General features: G+C 45.1%; 2 protein-coding genes across 2 annotated transcripts; both read right to left on the reverse strand.

Moving 5' to 3' along the window:
• Positions 1–4143: 4143 nt before the first annotated feature.
• LOC308076960 (uncharacterized protein) lies at positions 4144–8888 on the reverse strand (the record flags this gene model as incomplete). The annotated part of the gene is made up of 11 exons (XM_080417485.1): positions 8386–8888; positions 8135–8215; positions 7960–8013; positions 7695–7742; positions 7267–7335; positions 7074–7172; positions 6919–6975; positions 5912–6777; positions 5398–5615; positions 4375–5150; positions 4144–4265 (listed from the first exon to the last, which is right to left on the reverse strand). Exons 5-11 carry the CDS (start codon positions 7319–7321, stop codon positions 4144–4146), a joined length of 2193 nt encoding a protein of 730 aa, XP_080273611.1. The 5' UTR covers positions 7322–7335; positions 7695–7742; positions 7960–8013; positions 8135–8215; positions 8386–8888.
• Positions 7955–11895, reverse strand: LOC308076961 (uncharacterized protein; the record flags this gene model as incomplete). The annotated part of the gene is made up of 11 exons (XM_080417486.1): positions 11393–11895; positions 11142–11222; positions 10967–11020; positions 10702–10749; positions 10274–10342; positions 10081–10179; positions 9926–9982; positions 9181–9784; positions 8485–8768; positions 8135–8215; positions 7955–7992 (listed from the first exon to the last, which is right to left on the reverse strand). The coding sequence occupies exons 5-11, from the start codon at positions 10326–10328 to the stop codon at positions 7955–7957; spliced, it is 1218 nt and encodes a 405-aa protein (XP_080273612.1). The 5' UTR covers positions 10329–10342; positions 10702–10749; positions 10967–11020; positions 11142–11222; positions 11393–11895.
• Between the last annotated feature and the right edge of the window lie 11212 nt (positions 11896–23107).

Consider the following 23107-nt stretch of genomic DNA (forward strand, 5'->3'; position numbering starts at 1 on the left):
ACAGCAGGGCCACTGTCATCTATATAAGACCTACCGGCCGTTATGCTGTTGCTTACGGCCATACCACCCTGAACACGCCCGATCTCGTCCGATCTCGGAAGCTAAGCAGGGTCGGGCCTGGTTAGTACTTGGATGGGAGACCGCCTGGGAATACCAGGTGCTGTAAGCTTTTTTTCATTTGCCACATTGAATGAGCAATCGTCATTTATGAATGCAGCACTAACTAAGAAAATGGCACTGCTCAACAATGTCACATCTAACCTTTAGCAGCCCAGCCTATAATAGAGGAATAAACACACTCCACAGCAGGGCCACTGTCATCTATATAAGACCTACCGGCCGTTAGGCTGTTGCTTACGGCCATACCACCCTGAACACGCCCGATCTCGTCCGATCTCGGAAGCTAAGCAGGGTCGGGCCTGGTTAGTACTTGGATGGGAGACCGCCTGGGAATACCAGGTGCTGTAAGCTTTTTTTCATTTGCCACATTGAATGAGCAATCGTCATTTATGAATGCAGCACTAACTAAGAAAATGGCACTGCTCAACAATGTCACTTCTAACCTTTAGCAGCCCAGCCTATAATAGAGGAATAAACACACTCCACAGCAGGGCCACTGTCATCTATATAAGACCTACCGGCCGTTACGCTGTTGCTTACGGCCATACCACCCTGAACACGCCCGATCTCGTCCGATCTCGGAAGCTAAGCAGGGTCGGGCCTGGTTAGTACTTGGATGGGAGACCGCCTGGGAATGGCGAGACGTGGATAGTCGTCACTCACTGACAGCCAATAGAATCGCATCAGGTTTTCCAAACGCAAAGGCCCTGTAGTATCAATGTCCAGTCAACAGGAGGCAGCATATCGCGGTAGGGCCACTTTGAGGCCAGCACACATCAAAACAGTATACTTGGCCACCAGACGGTGGCAGCACTGCACTGTAATAACAGATCAATAAAGCTTTGCTAGTAAACCGTTACTATCAGCTCCTGCCCCTAACGGGCGAGACGTGGATAGTCGTCACTCACTGACAGCCAATAGAATCGCATCAGGTTTTCCAAACGCAAAGGCCCTGTAGTATCAATGTCCAGTCAACAGGAGGCAGCATATCGCGGTAGGGCCACTTTGAGGCCAGCACACATCAAAACAGTATACTTGGCCACCAGACGGTGGCAGCACTGCACTGTAATAACAGATCAATAAAGCTTTGCTAGTAAACCGTTACTATCAGCTCCTGCCCCGCGACGGCGAGACGTGGATAGTCGTCACTCACTGACAGCCAATAGAATCGCATCAGGTTTTCCAAACGCAAAGGCCCTGTAGTATCAATGTCCAGTCAACAGGAGGCAGCATATCGCGGTAGGGCCACTTTGAGGCCAGCACACATCAAAACAGTATACTTGGCCACCAGACGGTGGCAGCACTGCACTGTAATAACAGATCAATAAAGCTTTGCTAGTAAACCGTTACTATCAGCTCCTGCCCCTAACGGGCGAGACGTGGATAGTCGTCACTCACTGACAGCCAATAGAATCGCATCAGGTTTTCCAAACGCAAAGGCCCTGTAGTATCAATGTCCAGTCAACAGGAGGCAGCATATCGCGGTAGGGCCACTTTGAGGCCAGCACACATCAAAACAGTATACTTGGCCACCAGACGGTGGCAGCACTGCACTGTAATAACAGATCAATAAAGCTTTGCTAGTAAACCGTTACTATCAGCTCCTGCCCCGCGACGAGACAGCCGCGCCTGGGCGTGGCGGCGGCGGCGGCAGGGGCATCCCTGTTGATCATGGGAGTAAATGCCAGCCAATGTGATTTCATTATGCTTTAGCATGTCCATGGTATTGCAATATATGTAAGTGATTCCAGAGATTTAAAATGTACTGTATGGGGGTTGTGGTCTAATAAAAAAGGAATAGAGTGTGCACACTGGTAATGCTGAAAAAACTCTGCTTTGTATTTATTGCATTTGTCAACGTTTCGGCCTGTTCAGTCCTTCATCAGGACATAAACGGTATATGTCCTGATGAAGGTCTGAACAGGCCGAAACGCTGACAAACGCTTTTTTCAGCATTACCAGTGTGCAGACTTTATTCCTTTTTTATAATACTTTGGTTTGTCTTGCACCTGGGCCACGGATGTGTGTGCGCTACCTTTTTAACCCGTGGTCTAATGCCTATCAAAGTAAGGGTCCTTGAAAGTAAAAAGGTTGAGAATCACTGAAACTATTTATTTTCCAAAAAACATGAACCAGATATTTACTCAAAGCTTTACAATTTTCTTTTCATGCTAAATGTCATTTATCAGCTTTCAATTGTGAGAAAATATGATCATAGTTTCAGAGAATCAAGAGGAATTTATTTTGTCACTTATACTGACATTATACAAATGTTTATGCCATATGTTTTGCAAAGACTGCTAATACAACACAATACAAAAGATAATAAAAACTGATTCTAACTAATTCTGGATATAATTAAATACCAAAATATATATATATATACATTATAGGTAAGACAGAGGTAAATGTTGTACAGGTAGAACGGCAGGTATGACAGAACTCTTAAGGCATGTATGATATTGTTTGCAGCCGTGGGTTATGTGCAAGTAGCAGAAGTCATACATGTATATAAGGCATATCTCTCATTTCTTCCTCTCTGCTGTCCACCTATCCTTCTCCATGGCATAGAAGGAGGATTGTTGGAATTCCTTCCATGACATCTCCTTTGCCATGCCTTTGTCTTTGTACAATGAAAGTACTTTTGACGGACAGTAAATGTACTTCCCAGTCACTCCTGGAAACCCAGTATGAATATGCGGACTGTTTGGGCCCTGCTTGAGCCCCTGGCGGCAGAAACGGCAAAGTCGTCCGCTAGGTTGAGTGTCTGGGAGTTTCCTCTTTCTCTGGGCTTTGGCCTCCACTCTCTGTTTTGTTGAGTCCAGTTCACGTTGAAAGAACTCAGTCTGTGCAAACTCCTCAAATGTCATTTTGGGATTTGTCAAACCCTCTGCAGAGTAAGCTTTGAACACCTTAGTGGAGCAGTAAAAATATCGCACTGGCAATTTTTGATAGAAGAAATGAATTGAGGATCCATCTCCTGCTGAGTACCTGGATTTAGGCTGCCCACAGGAGAGACATTTCCTAGTTTGTGTCTCTGGTTGCTGCTGCAGCTGCTGTTGCTGCTGCACTATGTCCAGCACCATTTTCTGGATCTCTTCCTTTGTCACTGGCATTTGAGGTGCTCGTTGTGACACAGGTTCTGCTGGATTCACGATGGCTGGTGGAATTGCAACAACTGGGACATGGACAGTCTCACTCCCCTCAGTTAGACTGTACCAAAGGTTTTGTGTCTCCACAAGTTTTTCAGTACTGGTGTTCAGTGATGAGGAGGTGTTCATCAGTTTGGCCAGATGTTTTGAGTACTGTGTTATGTGATATTTGGTTGTGCTGTGTAGCAAACTATTTGGATCTGTGGCAGACTGAAGGACCATGGCAGCATAATCTGTATCCACCAGTTGCATTATGTCTTTTTTCCCATGGTACTTGACTAGTAGACTGTCAATAGCTGCTTTCATTGGTTGTGGCCAACGTTTGTAGTCCAAAACAAACACTTTCCGACCTGTCTTGATGGGTCCAGTGCGGGCACTCCTTGGTGAGGACTGCACTGGCAGGGGTATGGAGCGCACTAGAACAAAGAAAACAGTTTCAATTATTTGGTACTATAGTATTGTACGAATATTTATTCATTAAATCCATTAATGTATATATTCACATATTAATATATACAATATTTGTAATATTTAAGTGTCAACTCACTCTCAGCTGTAGGCTCCAACACCTCTTGCTTGGGCACTAAAAACACCTCAGAAGATGCTGCCAGGCCAAAGGACGTTGGTGACACAGTGGATGCGGCCAGGCCAGAGGATGTTGGGGACACAGTAGATGCTGCCAGGCCAGATGATGTTGGGGACACAGTAGATGCTGCCAGGCCAGATGATGTTGGGGACACAGTGGATGCTGCCAGGCCAGATGTTGTTGGGGACACAGTGGATGCTGCCAGGCCATAGGATGTTGGGGACACAGTGGATGCTGCCAGGCCAGAGGATGGTGCTGCCAATGCCAGACCAGTTGTGGGTGGTGCTAGTTCAGGGGGCAGAGGAACAGAAGAATCACTTTCTTTTGCCTTGTGTTTGTCCCAGTCAAGTGGTACTGGGCGGCACTCTGGCTCTCTGTATTCCAGGCCAAACCTTTCACCTGTGTCCCTGTCAGAGAGGTGAATTGCAGGGTACTTATCCTGGCCAGTCACTCTCTTTGAAGCAGAGTTCAGATCTATAAACAACGATGGATCAAACACACGTGGGAGGATCACACCTGGCTGCTTAAGATCCACAAGTCTTTGGTAGTTCCAACGTGCCACCCCTGTCATGCCCTGGGCCTGGAACAATTCACAGGAGGCATGAGTTCCAGTAATCCACTGAGCCTGGTGGAAGTGGAACCCCTCTTGCTGTGATGTCCCTCTGACTGGGATCCAGATGGGGACTTTTGCTCCTTCACCACGGACATGGTTAAGCTGCAGAGTTCCCCCATACCGGTAAAGGATCCCCTCTGTGAGCTCAGGGTCACTGAGGCACCCACGGAGAATGTGCACCCTCTGGATACGCCACAACTTCAGCATAGATGGTTTGAACAAGGGCACATTGTTTGGGTCGGTCATCTGGTGAAAGTTTTGTAGTACACTCTCAACTCTTTGTACCAGTAATGCCGGGCATGGAATTCTGATCCGGCAGTGCTGTCTTACGTGTTGTTTTGTTGGATTATGATGAAGTATTGAACAGAATTTATAGGCATCCTTCAGCCTCTGCAGGTCTTCCTGATCCACTAAGGAAAAGGCAGCGGAGAGTAACTGACAGAAGGTGCTGAACAAAGGATGATGCTCAGATGTGCACTCCCGTGAGAAACGGCGCATGCAGTGGAACAGGTCCAACTTGACATCAATGTTGGAGTTGAAGTGTATCCGGGATGCACAGGTGTTCTCCATAGGCCCAGCGGTGGCGTTAGTGATGATGAAATCTGTTGTCTTCCAGGCATCCCAATTGAGGTGCTCATCAGGGAGAGTGTCAGGGATCTTAAATGGTGCACAGCAGTCCCTGGATGAAAAAAGGAGGCATATAAAAGGCTTTTCAAAGGTCATTTTGAGAATCACACATATTATAATTCTTTATCCCTTTGTACTTGCACATACAAGTACATTTGACTTACTAAGGTTGGTGCGTTGTAATAAGCATAAAAACAACATGTATTATCACACAAATTAAGGTGAAACCTTGTGTGATTTGGAGGGGTGGGGGTGATAGGCAATACAACAATAAAGAAAGAAAAGATGACTATTCTCACCTGTCCACCCATTGGTAACTCGCCTTCTCCACCTCTGCATCACTGTACCTCTTAGCCAACCCGTCGTACATGGGCCGCAGCGACCTTTCTGTCTCAGCCTGCACCATCACCCAGGAGACAATCATCCAGTTCTCATTCATCACTGCATAGCTCGACATGGCACCAGATGACAGTGTAACCTTCCGTGCCACCTTCCTGGTGTGGTCAGACCGCCAGACCTAAGATAAGATAAGCCATTTGTGATTCCCAGAGGGACATTCATTGCAACAACAGCAGTAAGAAAGAACCAAATCAAGATTAAAGCAATATACTGAGCTTTTGGGCCTAAATATCTGCACTCAATCTCTGAATTAGTTAACATGTTCAGTCTGTCAATAAATATAAATGTACGTTAATAAATATACATGTATCATTATATCACCTGTGAATATACAGTATCATTATATCACCTGTGAATATACAGTATCATTATATCACCTGTGAATATACAGTATGAATAACTATATATACAGACCTGTCCGAAGGTGCCCTGAAGCATCTTGGTGATGGCCGGCTCTTGCCGTCGGTACTCGTCAATGAGGCAGTCGGTCACGTAGTGTCCAGAGACTGATGTTCCACACCAGGCCTCTTCGTCGTCATATTCTCCAAAAGGCTGGGGTGTGTCATCCTTCCTCACCATCTGTGTAATTGTCCTCTGCCCGTACACCCCAGCCTCAGCATCCCAGACATTTTGTATGCTGTGGAGATATGCCAGATGAGCTCGCTCATATTTAAGGTGCATCATTTCGTTTAACTGGTTTGCCATATCTGTGGGTGACTTGCCAGTGCGCCTCAGCTCATCAATCACAGACTTGCAGAGGGCCTTCTTGTACGTAAGGACTGATGGCAAAATGTTTGTGAACCTCTTGGGTAGTTTCTCCAGCCATTTAGGTTGGTCAGCAAACCAGTGCTTCTTGCACACCTTGCAGTGGAGGCGAGAGGAAAATATATAATACTGTCCACTGATGCCAACAACCACCCGAGGCCTACCTACACCAGACTGTGCTACATTTGGTTTTGGACAGCCATGAAGGCATGGCAGTACATAAGTGTTCCTCAGCCGGACCATTATCTCGTTCTCTGGCTTCCATATGAAGAACGGATGCATTTGGTAGAAGTTTCGGGGTGGGAGTGTCGACACTGTGTCGAGGAGCTCTGGCTGAAAAGGGTGACGCCATAACGAAATGGCATGTCCTGCTTTACGGTTATGCTCAAAGTTAGGCCACAGCCCAAGAGATTTGAGCTCTTCTTTAATGAACCATTGCTGATGATTACTGCACTTCCAAGTGCTTTCACTGGTGTCACATGTGATGTGTGGAGGAACAGGGACAGATGGGCCAACTGAGGGAACAAGGATGAAAAGGACATTATTGAAATGTAATGATAATATGATCACATTGTTTATTACAATATAATTATAATTATGGAGGAAGCATTTGCAGCACAGTAACCTTTTCAGAGAAAACAGAGAAAATATCTTACCACGTGGAGCCACTAGTGGATGTGGGACAGTGTGTGAAACAACAGGCCTTGTAGTTCCTGAAAAGAGGGATATGTTGTGTTAGTGTAGATTGAAGATAAAATGAACATGAAAATCACTTAAAATGAGCATGAAAATCACTTAAAATAATACATACCTCCAGCAGAAACTGTCCTCTCCACTTGTGGGGGACCTGCTGGCATCAGACACATCAGCTCTGGCGGAATAGGCGTCTTCAAAGCAGGCACATCTGAGTCTACAAAAGTACATATTTATGCATAACAGATACCGCCTGCATAACACTGCATAACACTTATTTGGACAGATGAATAGAATCATAGCGTATTTACCATCTCTTGGCGACTTCTGCAGTTTACTTTCAGTACCAGCAGGTGGTCTGGACATCGTAGTAGATGGTACTATACAACAGACAAAATCTTGTCACTCATTGTAGGATTGGCAATATACAAATGGTTAGCTAAAGGCACACACCATCTTATTCCCACACAAAAAAATAATGTTTGCATCTACTATATTGTTCGTGACATTACATGTATATTACATTATACTAATAACATGTTGTATATTCAATGTGTATTTAAAAATGTACTGGTGTGTATGAATGAAGTTGGTCTTTTCAGCACATTGAATATACAACGATACTCAATTGTCAAATGCATTACATAATAGTCTAAGCAGGGGAACCAAAATGGCACAAAAAATACTGTATGTTTTATACTTATAACTAGGCTAGATACAGAATAAAATGGGTACTCACCATCATCGTGGCTGGATCAATTCATGTTCCCTATCTCAGTTAGCAGAACTTTCGCATGCAAACAATGGTTAGTGGAACATGTCCAGAACGTGGACAGGACAGGACAGCACACCACACCACACAGACATGCACAGAACACGGACATGGCCAGAACATGACCAGAACACAGAAAACACAACAGGCAAAAAAAAGTTTAGGTTATGAGATAAATTCATGGTGTCTCAATAACCTGTCACACAAATTGTATATTTAATTTGAAGCTAACCCTTTTCTCTTGTAGCCTGTCCTGGTACGGAAACTGAGGAAGATGTTTCAACAGCTGGTAACACAAAAAGATTGAAATAGCAGACATACATTAATAGCAAACAGATTGAGCCATAATTGATTTTTAATGTCCAATCAGTGAAGAAAGCAACAAACACACACAAATGTGTACTTACAGCAATGCACCGCTAACTTAGAGGGGGACCCCATTATCACCATGAAGCTGTCCAAACCATCGTCTCCAAAGTCTGTGATGCCTGCAGACAGAAAATATGTAGAATGTAGTAAAAATGTAATTTCTACACAGTACATATGTTGCTTTAAAATAACAGCATCTGTTAAAATGATTGAGCTGTAATGAATATGAAATGTAATACATTTACAGACACATCTTACTAAAATTCTACGGCTGGCATTAAAAAACAACCTTCCGTAGAAGCACTTGAAGCAGGCACAGACCCAGAGGAAAGGGAGGCAGATTCCTTCTTCTCCATCAGGTATGTTTTCAGCTTGTCCGGCCATGTACCTTTGGACCACTTTTTCTGCAGTACGAAGCCTGCGTAGCCATTGGCCCTGTTGTCCCAAATCTCCCGGTAAGTTTCCTCCTTATGAACACCAAATCTAACCAGATTGTCGTCGTCTCCAGATGGCTTTTGTGACTTGTATCTGTCTCCAGATGTCTTTTGCGACTTGTATCTTATAAGAGACTGGATCTCATCAAAGCTGTGGGCATAGTTGATAAATGACTGTAAGCTGACCTTGCCGTGTCCCTCTGTCACAAGGACTCCTGCATCCTCCTCTGCTTGTAGACTATTGGTAAGGAATATTATATATCCCACGTCGTTCTCTAGAAGCCACCGAAAGGACTTCCCTTGGTACTTGCCAAACTGCAGGACATATTCCCCAAACACCTCTTGTCTGTCTGAGGCATCCCCTCCTCTCTCTCGAACAACAGTTAAGGCGTTTCGTCTAACCAGGGGCCTGTTCCTCAAAAGGTGAATTAGAGCTAAAGCCTGGCTTTACCACCTATCCTGGCTTAATTTAGCCAGGATTAGAGCTGAGTCGGTTCCTCAAAAGGTGAATTATCTTGAAGATTAGTTTAGCCAGTTCACCCTGGCTAAGTTTAGCCTTATCCGATTCCTCAAAAGAGAATTGAAGCAAGCCTAGCTTAGTTACCATGGCAATTTAGCTGTGAAGTTAGCCTGGTCAGGAGCAGGCTAACAGCCTCATTTCGTTTAACTGGTTTGCCATATCTGTGGGTGACTTGCCAGTGCGCCTCAGCTCATCAATCACAGACTTGCAGAGGGCCTTCTTGTACGTAAGGACTGATGGCAAAATGTTTGTGAACCTCTTGGGTAGTTTCTCCAGCCATTTAGGTTGGTCAGCAAACCAGTGCTTCTTGCACACCTTGCAGTGGAGGCGAGAGGAAAATATATAATACTGTCCACTGATGCCAACAACCACCCGAGGCCTACCTACACCAGACTGTGCTACATTTGGTTTTGGACAGCCATGAAGGCATGGCAGTACATAAGTGTTCCTCAGCCGGACCATTATCTCGTTCTCTGGCTTCCATATGAAGAACGGATGCATTTGGTAGAAGTTTCGGGGTGGGAGTGTCGACACTGTGTCGAGGAGCTCTGGCTGAAAAGGGTGACGCCATAACGAAATGGCATGTCCTGCTTTACGGTTATGCTCAAAGTTAGGCCACAGCCCAAGAGATTTGAGCTCTTCTTTAATGAACCATTGCTGATGATTACTGCACTTCCAAGTGCTTTCACTGGTGTCACATGTGATGTGTGGAGGAACAGGGACAGATGGGCCAACTGAGGGAACAAGGATGAAAAGGACATTATTGAAATGTAATGATAATATGATCACATTGTTTATTACAATATAATTATAATTATGGAGGAAGCATTTGCAGCACAGTAACCTTTTCAGAGAAAACAGAGAAAATATCTTACCACGTGGAGCCACTAGTGGATGTGGGACAGTGTGTGAAACAACAGGCCTTGTAGTTCCTGAAAAGAGGGATATGTTGTGTTAGTGTAGATTGAAGATAAAATGAACATGAAAATCACTTAAAATGAGCATGAAAATCACTTAAAATAATACATACCTCCAGCAGAAACTGTCCTCTCCACTTGTGGGGGACCTGCTGGCATCAGACACATCAGCTCTGGCGGAATAGGCGTCTTCAAAGCAGGCACATCTGAGTCTACAAAAGTACATATTTATGCATAACAGATACCGCCTGCATAACACTGCATAACACTTATTTGGACAGATGAATAGAATCATAGCGTATTTACCATCTCTTGGCGACTTCTGCAGTTTACTTTCAGTACCAGCAGGTGGTCTGGACATCGTAGTAGATGGTACTATACAACAGACAAAATCTTGTCACTCATTGTAGGATTGGCAATATACAAATGGTTAGCTAAAGGCACACACCATCTTATTCCCACACAAAAAAATAATGTTTGCATCTACTATATTGTTCGTGACATTACATGTATATTACATTATACTAATAACATGTTGTATATTCAATGTGTATTTAAAAATGTACTGGTGTGTATGAATGAAGTTGGTCTTTTCAGCACATTGAATATACAACGATACTCAATTGTCAAATGCATTACATAATAGTCTAAGCAGGGGAACCAAAATGGCACAAAAAATACTGTATGTTTTATACTTATAACTAGGCTAGATACAGAATAAAATGGGTACTCACCATCATCGTGGCTGGATCAATTCATGTTCCCTATCTCAGTTAGCAGAACTTTCGCATGCAAACAATGGTTAGTGGAACATGTCCAGAACGTGGACAGGACAGGACAGCACACCACACCACACAGACATGCACAGAACACGGACATGGCCAGAACATGACCAGAACACAGAAAACACAACAGGCAAAAAAAAGTTTAGGTTATGAGATAAATTCATGGTGTCTCAATAACCTGTCACACAAATTGTATATTTAATTTGAAGCTAACCCTTTTCTCTTGTAGCCTGTCCTGGTACGGAAACTGAGGAAGATGTTTCAACAGCTGGTAACACAAAAAGATTGAAATAGCAGACATACATTAATAGCAAACAGATTGAGCCATAATTGATTTTTAATGTCCAATCAGTGAAGAAAGCAACAAACACACACAAATGTGTACTTACAGCAATGCACCGCTAACTTAGAGGGGGACCCCATTATCACCATGAAGCTGTCCAAACCATCGTCTCCAAAGTCTGTGATGCCTGCAGACAGAAAATATGTAGAATGTAGTAAAAATGTAATTTCTACACAGTACATATGTTGCTTTAAAATAACAGCATCTGTTAAAATGATTGAGCTGTAATGAATATGAAATGTAATACATTTACAGACACATCTTACTAAAATTCTACGGCTGGCATTAAAAAACAACCTTCCGTAGAAGCACTTGAAGCAGGCACAGACCCAGAGGAAAGGGAGGCAGATTCCTTCTTCTCCATCAGGTATGTTTTCAGCTTGTCCGGCCATGTACCTTTGGACCACTTTTTCTGCAGTACGAAGCCTGCGTAGCCATTGGCCCTGTTGTCCCAAATCTCCCGGTAAGTTTCCTCCTTATGAACACCAAATCTAACCAGATTGTCGTCGTCTCCAGATGGCTTTTGTGACTTGTATCTGTCTCCAGATGTCTTTTGCGACTTGTATCTTATAAGAGACTGGATCTCATCAAAGCTGTGGGCATAGTTGATAAATGACTGTAAGCTGACCTTGCCGTGTCCCTCTGTCACAAGGACTCCTGCATCCTCCTCTGCTTGTAGACTATTGGTAAGGAATATTATATATCCCACGTCGTTCTCTAGAAGCCACCGAAAGGACTTCCCTTGGTACTTGCCAAACTGCAGGACATATTCCCCAAACACCTCTTGTCTGTCTGAGGCATCCCCTCCTCTCTCTCGAACAACAGTTAAGGCGTTTCGTCTAACCAGGGGCCTGTTCCTCAAAAGGTGAATTAGAGCTAAAGCCTGGCTTTACCACCTATCCTGGCTTAATTTAGCCAGGATTAGAGCTGAGTCGGTTCCTCAAAAGGTGAATTATCTTGAAGATTAGTTTAGCCAGTTCACCCTGGCTAAGTTTAGCCTTATCCGATTCCTCAAAAGAGAATTGAAGCAAGCCTAGCTTAGTTACCATGGCAATTTAGCTGTGAAGTTAGCCTGGTCAGGAGCAGGCTAACAGCCAAGCTTTATTAATCCAGTGCCTTGTTCTTCAAGTTTTGTGAAATAGCTGTTAGTCCAATGACTCCAATCATAAACCAATGAGTTTTTCTACACTTATTCAATTCTTATGCGAAAATCAAAGATCTACAAGCCCGAAATGTTTTTGTCTTATGGCGGCTGGGGGTCCCCGGCCCCCCATGGACCCCCGGACCCCCATGGACCTCCGGACCCCCGTGGACCCCCGGACCCCCATGGACCCCCGGACCCCCATGGACCTCCGGACCCCCGTGGACCCCCGGACCCCCGGACCCCCATGGAACTCCGGACCCCCGTGGACCCCCGGACCCCCATGGACCTCCGGACCCCCGGACCCCCATGGACCTCCGGACCCCCGTGGACCCCCGGACCCCCATGGACCCCCATGGAACTCCGGACCCCCGTGGACCCCCGGACCCCCATGGACCTCCGGACCCCCGGACCCCCATGGACCTCCGGACCTCCGGACCCCCGTGGACCCCCGGACCCCCATGGACCCCCATGGACCTCCGGACCCCCGTGGACCCCCGTATACCCCAGACCTCTGTTGGGGGTCAACGGGGGTCCGGGAGTACACGGGGGGCCCGGCCCCCCGTGTACTCCCGGACCCCCGTTGACCCCCGTGGACCGTGGACCCCCGGCCGCCAAAAGGCAAGCTTTTCCCTTGTAGATCTTCGATTTTAGAAATTTGAAATTAGAAAATTATTCTAAGTGTTTATAATTATAATTCCAACATTCACTTAAACTCCTTATGTTTAAACCTAACTGAATTATATATTTATGGATTTGTATATAAATTAATTGCATATTTTTGGACAACTTGTGCATTTAATTTGTCGGCAATACTTTGCCACGCTTTCTCCCTGGATCTATATTTATTGCGGCCGTGTTTCCTTTCTTGCTTATTATAAATTTTACTTCCTTGTAAGATTCCATGAGCTGCTGCAGTGCTGCTGTTCAGCCACAGAGAAGAACGCCGCTCTGGTTTTGGGCTCCATGATTGGTCAAGTTCAAGGATTCTGCTATCGACTTTCATGGTCTTTTATAGAAATAAGTGAAGCCTGGCTTCATTATCCTGGCTCGACACAGCCTGGCTTGACAAGGCCTAGCTCGACAAAGTCGCTCCTTTTCAGCCTGGCTTGGCGTTCCAGGAACCGAATAAACCAGGCTATACGGACCCGACTTTGTCAAGCCTGGATTTGACTTAAATCCAGGCTTATTTAATTCACCTTTCGAGGAACAGGCCCCAGGTCTTCTGGCAATGCTTCAGGCTTGTCAGGCTTGTCTGCACCAACGTTGTCCTTAATAAGTGTTGCCTCATCTGAAGGCCCCTCAAGGAGATATCCACGTGCCCCCTTCCGGAAAGTAACATGTCCTCTTCCAGGGAAATAGGACATTCTTCTGTGCATGTTTGCTTATCACAAATGAAGAAGAGAAAGTATTAGACTTATACATTATACATTTTTAGTTTTTGAAACAAGTTGATATTTTAATTATATTATAATTATATTGTGTGTGAGTCGCATGGCTCATGATTCATAGCTCGGTAAATGCCCAGAGATATGAGAGATGGCTTGTGTCCCACAGTATAGTTTAGGCTTTATTCACAACACAGCTTATATCATGGGCCTCAACAAATGGTAAACTTCCCTGCTGCTGTATGTAGGGCTTTTTAGTTGATGATTAATTATCATATACAAATAATAAGGATTGATATGTAAAAATATTACCAGACAGATGTGGCAAATAACGTAAATATGCAAAGCATATTACTGAAATAAACCAAGAAACCCTGATTGACAATGACAGAACCAACAATGAAAATAAACAATGTAAAAACACAGGCCATATCCTTAATACATTTGAACTTTAAAAATGTTCTAGGTAGCAAGAATTACCGATCCACAATATCACAATGTGCTGCATGACGATGCATTCTGAGCTTGTCTGCTATTTTCACTATCTTTTTTATGTATGAACATTTTAGAATTATTTCCCCCAAAATGCTATAGGTTGAAAGGTGTTCAAAAAAGCATTCATCCAGCTGTGAGATAGGCCGTGTAAAAAAAGGGGGGGGGGGCATGGAAGGAGAGTGGGGCAAATCAAGTGTGATCTAAATCAAGAGTGATTTTGGCCAAACCTACAATGTTTCATTGTGTTTATTGTCACAGACACACAGGGCACTTAAAGCTTCCTCAACAGTATGGATAATAATAAGATATAGAAGATTTAAAAATGATAAAGCTAGAAGTAAAACAGTAGTAGTAGCAAAACATTATGATGATTGCTCCATCACTGGGGGGAGACCACAGCAGATGTTTATCACATGTACAAGACAATGCAAGCAGACCAGCAGCAGCAGGGAGCCTGGCTATCAGTCTCACATTCTCAACATGAACTGTACAACCAGCCAGTATGCTAGTTGAATGAGAGTGAGTGAATGGGGGAGGGGGAGAACTTAGCCTACAGAAATTCACTGGCCACAACAAGTACAGCTGTATACAGAACATAGAAGTCCAACAATACCTAAATGTACTAGTAAAAGCAATCGTATTTTCATGTAATACCTATATTTAAACTGAAGTTTATATAATGAGGGTGACGGATTAACATGCAACAACTACAATGTGCCTCAACAGCTTTGAATGTATAATGATCATCTGTGTTTACACATCAATCAAAACACCACAATGACCAACCATTGTCCATCTGTCCATCTTGTCCTCCCTGTTTTGCCTGATTTACTGCCTTTTTTTAATTATTTTAATGTTGTTTTATACTTTTGCTTATCTTTTTTGCTTTATTGTTAAATAAGTTGTACTTTTTCTGTTATTGTATTCTTGCTCTGTGAAGTACTTTAAGCTGCATTTCATGTCATGAAAGGTGCTATACAAATAAAGTGTATTATTATTATCTGTGTTCAAATACCCAACGACAATGATTAACCATCTTATTTAAATGTAATTTACATTCACCAATATGGCACAAATGACTGCAAACAATAAACAATAATCGGAGATTACATGGGTCGAGTGGGGCATTTTGCCATTTTATCCATCCCCAAATAACAAGACAACATGCACATGTATTCATCAGTCAACTTTTCATTCATCCAAAACAAGTGACTTACCTTTGTTGTGTGTAACGAACGAAATAGTAATAACAGTAACAGTAATAATCATGCATCGTCTTCTCTGTTCTTCTCTCACACTGACCGTTCAGTCCGTGAGTAAACTTTGCGCACCCACTGAGGGGGCGGGGTTGGTTGGGAGACTGCGACTCTGAACAGCTGTGTACAGATGTAAGCCATGGTTCACATGACGCTCGTCTGTCAAAAGCGTCATGGCGCTACTTGTTCCTGTTTTTTAAAATGTTTACATTTACAACCCGTACATCTACATAAAGTAGTTCAAATATAAAGTGCTGACCCCATGGCCATGGATTTAACAAGTTAAAACGCCCTGGTCTAAGTAACCGTATCTTCCGTATTTTTCAATACAAAGCCTTTTAATCCAATCGGTGGCCATTTTTTCATATGCTTTCAACAACGCAACCCTATCGGTTGGGAGGTGTACTGCACACTGATACATTATAACTCTATTAAAAAATGGCCGCCAATCGGATTAAAATACTTTTTATTGCACAATACAGAAGATACGGGTACCTAGACCCAGACGTTTTAACTTGTTACATTTATGGCCGTGGGGCCAGCACTTTATATTTGAAATGTTAACGTTTATGTAGATGTACGGGTTGTGAAATGTAAAAATCTCAAAAAACAGGAACAAGTAGCGCCATGACTGTCACGATATGACGGTCATGTTGGCTATACAGATGTATAAAATCACTACAATGAAACGGAGCTAACAGGATAACAGTAACTAATTATAAAGATGGCCCAAATAAAACGCAAAAACGGCATGCTGACTAAACAGTCTATTCACAGCCTATTTAGTAATGCCCTGATGCCCTTCTGTGATAAAAAAAACTGTCTCGCAGTATTTTCGGGGACGCGTCCATTTAGTTCAGTCCAGTCTAGATCCCCCGCCTACTGTATCCGGTACGGCACATGCACAATACACAACGCTGTTTCCGTGTCCGCTCAAGACCGGATATGCAAACTGAAAAGCCAATTGGAACCCATTTAAAATGTACGTTCCGTGACCATTTTCTTAATCAAACATGGCCAACACAGCATTCTGACTACACGTACTATGTCATGCACGTGTTTAGTAGTGTACTTTTGCGTTCTATCGTTAAATACAAACATATTTGCCAGTCTTAACTCTATGGGTCCTGTCCGCACAAGAACTAAAAGCAAGATGGCTGCTCCTGCAAAACTGAGCTAGCCTGTGATTGGCTGGCAGAGTGAGGAACAGCGCCACTGACCTGCCATAGAGATAAAACGGTGGCCAAATACGGTATTGCATCCGTAGTGAGTTAAGACTACCATAGACTTTGCATTGAAAACGTTAAGGGCGAGTTAAGCTTAACATTTCGCAGCACTCGCGCGTCAGGTGCTGTAAGCTTTTTTTCATTTGCCACATTGAATGAGCAATCGTCATTTATGAATGCAGCACTAACTAAGAAAATGGCACTGCTCAACAATGTCACTTCTAACCTTTAGCAGCCCAGCCTATAATAGAGGAATAAACACACTCCACAGCAGGGCCACTGTCATCTATATAAGACCTACCGGCCGTTATGCTGTTGCTTACGGCCATACCACCCTGAACACGCCCGATCTCGTCCGATCTCGGAAGCTAAGCAGGGTCGGGCCTGGTTAGTACTTGGATGGGAGACCGCCTGGGAATACCAGGTGCTGTAAGCTTTTTTTCATTTGCCACATTGAATGAGCAATCGTCATTTATGAATGCAGCACTAACTAAGAAAATGGCACTGCTCAACAATGTCACTTCTAACCTTTAGCAGCCCAGCCTATAATAGAGGAATAAACACACTCCACAGCAGGGCCACTGTCATCTATATAAGACCTACCGGCCGTTATGCTGTTGCTTACGGCCATACCACCCTGAACACGCCCGATCTCGTCCGATCTCGGAAGCTAAGCAGGGTCGGGCCTGGTTAGTACTTGGATGGGAGACCGCCTGGGAATACCAGGTGCTGTAAGCTTTTTTTCATTTGCCACATTGAATGAGCAATCGTCATTTATGAATGCAGCACTAACTAAGAAAATGGCACTGCTCAACAATGTCACTTCTAACCTTTAGCAGCCCAGCCTATAATAGAGGAATAAACACACTCCACAGCAGGGCCACTGTCATCTATATAAGACCTACCGGCCGTTATGCTGTTGCTTACGGCCATACCACCCTGAACACGCCCGATCTCGTCCGATCTCGGAAGCTAAGCAGGGTCGGGCCTGGTTAGTACTTGGATGGGAGACCGCCTGGGAATACCAGGTGCTGTAAGCTTTTTTTCATTTGCCACATTGAATGAGCAATCGTCATTTATGAATGCAGCACTAACTAAGAAAATGGCACTGCTCAACAATGTCACATCTAACCTTTAGCAGCCCAGCCTATAATAGAGGAATAAACACACTCCACAGCAGGGCCACTGTCATCTATATAAGACCTACCGGCCGTTAGGCTGTTGCTTACGGCCATACCACCCTGAACACGCCCGATCTCGTCCGATCTCGGAAGCTAAGCAGGGTCGGGCCTGGTTAGTACTTGGATGGGAGACCGCCTGGGAATACCAGGTGCTGTAAGCTTTTTTTCATTTGCCACATTGAATGAGCAATCGTCATTTATGAATGCAGCACTAACTAAGAAAATGGCACTGCTCAACAATGTCACTTCTAACCTTTAGCAGCCCAGCCTATAATAGAGGAATAAACACACTCCACAGCAGGGCCACTGTCATCTATATAAGACCTACCGGCCGTTACGCTGTTGCTTACGGCCATACCACCCTGAACACGCCCGATCTCGTCCGATCTCGGAAGCTAAGCAGGGTCGGGCCTGGTTAGTACTTGGATGGGAGACCGCCTGGGAATACCAGGTGCTGTAAGCTTTTTTTCATTTGCCACATTGAATGAGCAATCGTCATTTATGAATGCAGCACTAACTAAGAAAATGGCACTGCTCAACAATGTCACTTCTAACCTTTAGCAGCCCAGCCTATAATAGAGGAATAAACACACTCCACAGCAGGGCCACTGTCATCTATATAAGACCTACCGGCCGTTATGCTGTTGCTTACGGCCATACCACCCTGAACACGCCCGATCTCGTCCGATCTCGGAAGCTAAGCAGGGTCGGGCCTGGTTAGTACTTGGATGGGAGACCGCCTGGGAATACCAGGTGCTGTAAGCTTTTTTTCATTTGCCACATTGAATGAGCAATCGTCATTTATGAATGCAGCACTAACTAAGAAAATGGCACTGCTCAACAATGTCACTTCTAACCTTTAGCAGCCCAGCCTATAATAGAGGAATAAACACACTCCACAGCAGGGCCACTGTCATCTATATAAGACCTACCGGCCATTAGGCTGTTGCTTACGGCCATACCACCCTGAACACGCCCGATCTCGTCCGATCTCGGAAGCTAAGCAGGGTCGGGCCTGGTTAGTACTTGGATGGGAGACCGCCTGGGAATACCAGGTGCTGTAAGCTTTTTTTCATTTGCCACATTGAATGAGCAATCGTCATTTATGAATGCAGCACTAACTAAGAAAATGGCACTGCTCAACAATGTCACTTCTAACCTTTAGCAGCCCAGCCTATAATAGAGGAATAAACACACTCCACAGCAGGGCCACTGTCATCTATATAAGACCTACCGGCCGTTAGGCTGTTGCTTACGGCCATACCACCCTGAACACGCCCGATCTCGTCCGATCTCGGAAGCTAAGCAGGGTCGGGCCTGGTTAGTACTTGGATGGGAGACCGCCTGGGAATACCAGGTGCTGTAAGCTTTTTTTCATTTGCCACATTGAATGAGCAATCGTCATTTATGAATGCAGCACTAACTAAGAAAATGGCACTGCTCAACAATGTCACTTCTAACCTTTAGCAGCCCAGCCTATAATAGAGGAATAAACACACTCCACAGCAGGGCCACTGTCATCTATATAAGACCTACCGGCCGTTATGCTGTTGCTTACGGCCATACCACCCTGAACACGCCCGATCTCGTCCGATCTTGGAAGCTAAGCAGGGTCGGGCCTGGTTAGTACTTGGATGGGAGACCGCCTGGGAATACCAGGTGCTGTAAGCTTTTTTTCATTTGCCACATTGAATGAGCAATCGTCATTTATGAATGCAGCACTAACTAAGAAAATGGCACTGCTCAACAATGTCACTTCTAACCTTTAGCAGCCCAGCCTATAATAGAGGAATAAACACACTCCACAGCAGGGCCACTGTCATCTATATAAGACCTACCGGCCGTTAGGCTGTTGCTTACGGCCATACCACCCTGAACACGCCCGATCTCGTCCGATCTCGGAAGCTAAGCAGGGTCGGGCCTGGTTAGTACTTGGATGGGAGACCGCCTGGGAATACCAGGTGCTGTAAGCTTTTTTTCATTTGCCACATTGAATGAGCAATCGTCATTTATGAATGCAGCACTAACTAAGAAAATGGCACTGCTCAACAATGTCACTTCTAACCTTTAGCAGCCCAGCCTATAATAGAGGAATAGACACACTCCACAGCAGGGCCACTGTCATCTATATAAGACCTACCGGCCGTTAGGCTGTTGCTTACGGCCATACCACCCTGAACACGCCCGATCTCGTCCGATCTCGGAAGCTAAGCAGGGTCGGGCCTGGTTAGTACTTGGATGGGAGACCGCCTGGGAATACCAGGTGCTGTAAGCTTTTTTTCATTTGCCACATTGAATGAGCAATCGTCATTTATGAATGCAGCACTAACTAAGAAAATGGCACTGCTCAACAATGTCACTTCTAACCTTTAGCAGCCCAGCCTATAATAGAGGAATAAACACACTCCACAGCAGGGCCACTGTCATCTATATAAGACCTACCGGCCGTTATGCTGTTGCTTACGGCCATACCACCCTGAACACGCCCGATCTCGGAAGCTAAGCAGGGTCGGGCCTGGTTAGTACTTGGATGGGAGACCGCCTGGGAATACCAGGTGCTGTAAGCTTTTTTTCATTTGCCACATTGAATGAGCAATCGTCATTTATGAATGCAGCACTAACTAAGAAAATGGCACTGCTCAACAATGTCACATCTAACCTTTAGCAGCCCAGCCTATAATAGAGGAATAAACACACTCCACAGCAGGGCCACTGTCATCTATATAAGACCTACCGGCCGTTATGCTGTTGCTTACGGCCATACCACCCTGAACACGCCCGATCTCGTCCGATCTCGGAAGCTAAGCAGGGTCGGGCTTGGTTAGTACTTGGATGGGAGACCGCCTGGGAATACCAGGTGCTGTAAGCTTTTTTTCATTTGCCACATTGAATGAGCAATCGTCATTTATGAATGCAGCACTAACTAAGAAAATGGCACTGCTCAACAATGTCACTTCTAACCTTTAGCAGCCCAGCCTATAATAGAGGAATAAACACACTCCACAGCAGGGCCACTGTCATCTATATAAGACCTACCGGCCGTTATGCTGTTGCTTACGGCCATACCACCCTGAACACGCCCGATCTCGTCCGATCTCGGAAGTTAAGCAGGGTCGGGCCTGGTTAGTACTTGGATGGGAGACCGCCTGGGAATACCAGGTGCTGTAAGCTTTTTTTCATTTGCCACATTGAATGAGCAATCGTCATTTATGAATGCAGCACTAACTAAGAAAATGGCACTGCTCAACAATGTCACTTCTAACCTTTAGCAGCCCAGCCTATAATAGAGGAATAAACACACTCCACAGCAGGGCCACTGTCATCTATATAAGACCTACCGGCCGTTATGCTGTTGCTTACGGCCATACCACCCTGAACACGCCCGATCTCGTCCGATCTCGGAAGCTAAGCAGGGTCGGGCCTGGTTAGTACTTGGATGGGAGACCGCCTGGGAATACCAGGTGCTGTAAGCTTTTTTTCATTTGCCACATTGAATGAGCAATCGTCATTTATGAATGCAGCACTAACTAAGAAAATGGCACTGCTCAACAATGTCACTTCTAACCTTTAGCAGCCCAGCCTATAATAGAGGAATAAACACACTCCACAGCAGGGCCACTGTCATCTATATAAGACCTACCGGCCGTTATGCTGTTGCTTACGGCCATACCACCCTGAACACGCCCGATCTCGTCTGATCTCGGAAGCTAAGCAGGGTCGGGCCTGGTTAGTACTTGGATGGGAGACCGCCTGGGAATACCAGGTGCTGTAAGCTTTTTTTCATTTGCCACATTGAATGAGCAATCGTCATTTATGAATGCAGCACTAACTAAGAAAATGGCACTGCTCAACAATGTCACTTCTAACCTTTAGCAGCCCAGCCTATAATAGAGGAATAAACACACTCCACAGCAGGGCCACTGTCATCTATATAAGACCTACCGGCCTTTATGCTGTTGCTTACGGCCATACCACCCTGAACACGCCCGATCTCGTCCGATCTCGGAAGCTAAGCAGGGTCGGGCCTGGTTAGTACTTGGATGGGAGACCGCCTGGGAATACCAGGTGCTGTAAGCTTTTTTTCATTTGCCACATTGAATGAGCAATCGTCATTTATGAATGCAGCACTAACTAAGAAAATGGCACTGCTCAACAATGTCACTTCTAACCTTTAGCAGCCCAGCCTATAATAGAGGAATAAACACACTCCACAGCAGGGCCACTGTCATCTATATAAGACCTACCGGCCGTTATGCTGTCGCTTACGGCCATACCACCCTGAACACGCCCGATCTCGTCCGATCTCGGAAGCTAAGCAGGGTCGGGCCTGGTTAGTACTTGGATGGGAGACCGCCTGGGAATACCAGGTGCTGTAAGCTTTTTTTCATTTGCCACATTGAATGAGCAATCGTCATTTATGAATGCAGCACTAACTAAGAAAATGGCACTGCTCAACAATGTCACTTCTAACCTTTAGCAGCCCAGCCTATAATAGAGGAATAAACACACTCCACAGCAGGGCCACTGTCATCTATATAAGACCTACCGGCCGTTATGCTGTTGCTTACGGCCATACCACCCTGAACACGCCCGATCTCGTCTGATCTCGGAAGCTAAGCAGGGTCGGGCCTGGTTAGTACTTGGATGGGAGACCGCCTGGGAATACCAGGTGCTGTAAGCTTTTTTTCATTTGCCACATTGAATGAGCAATCGTCATTTATGAATGCAGCACTAACTAAGAAAATGGCACTGCTCAACAATGTCACTTCTAACCTTTAGCAGCCCAGCCTATAATAGAGGAATAAACACACTCCACAGCAGGGCCACTGTCATCTATATAAGACCTACCGGCCGTTATGCTGTTGCTTACGGCCATACCACCCTGAACACGCCCGATCTCGTCCGATCTCGGAAGCTAAGCAGGGTCGGGCCTGGTTAGTACTTGGATGGGAGACCGCCTGGGAATACCAGGTGCTGTAAGCTTTTTTTCATTTGCCACATTGAATGAGCAATCGTCATTTATGAATGCAGCACTAACTAAGAAAATGGCACTGCTCAACAATGTCACTTCTAACCTTTAGCAGCCCAGCCTATAATAGAGGAATAAACACACTCCACAGCAGGGCCACTGTCATCTATATAAGACCTACCGGCCGTTATGCTGTTGCTTACGGCCATACCACCCTGAACACGCCCGATCTCGTCCGATCTCGGAAGCTAAGCAGGGTCGGGCCTGGTTAGTACTTGGATGGGAGACCGCCTGGGAATACCAGGTGCTGTAAGCTTTTTTTCATTTGCCACATTGAATGAGCAATCGTCATTTAT

This window comes from Gymnoscopelus braueri (assembly GCF_963280865.1).
Source record: "Gymnoscopelus braueri genome assembly, chromosome: 21".
In the NCBI taxonomy this organism is placed as follows: domain Eukaryota; kingdom Metazoa; phylum Chordata; class Actinopteri; order Myctophiformes; family Myctophidae; genus Gymnoscopelus; species Gymnoscopelus braueri.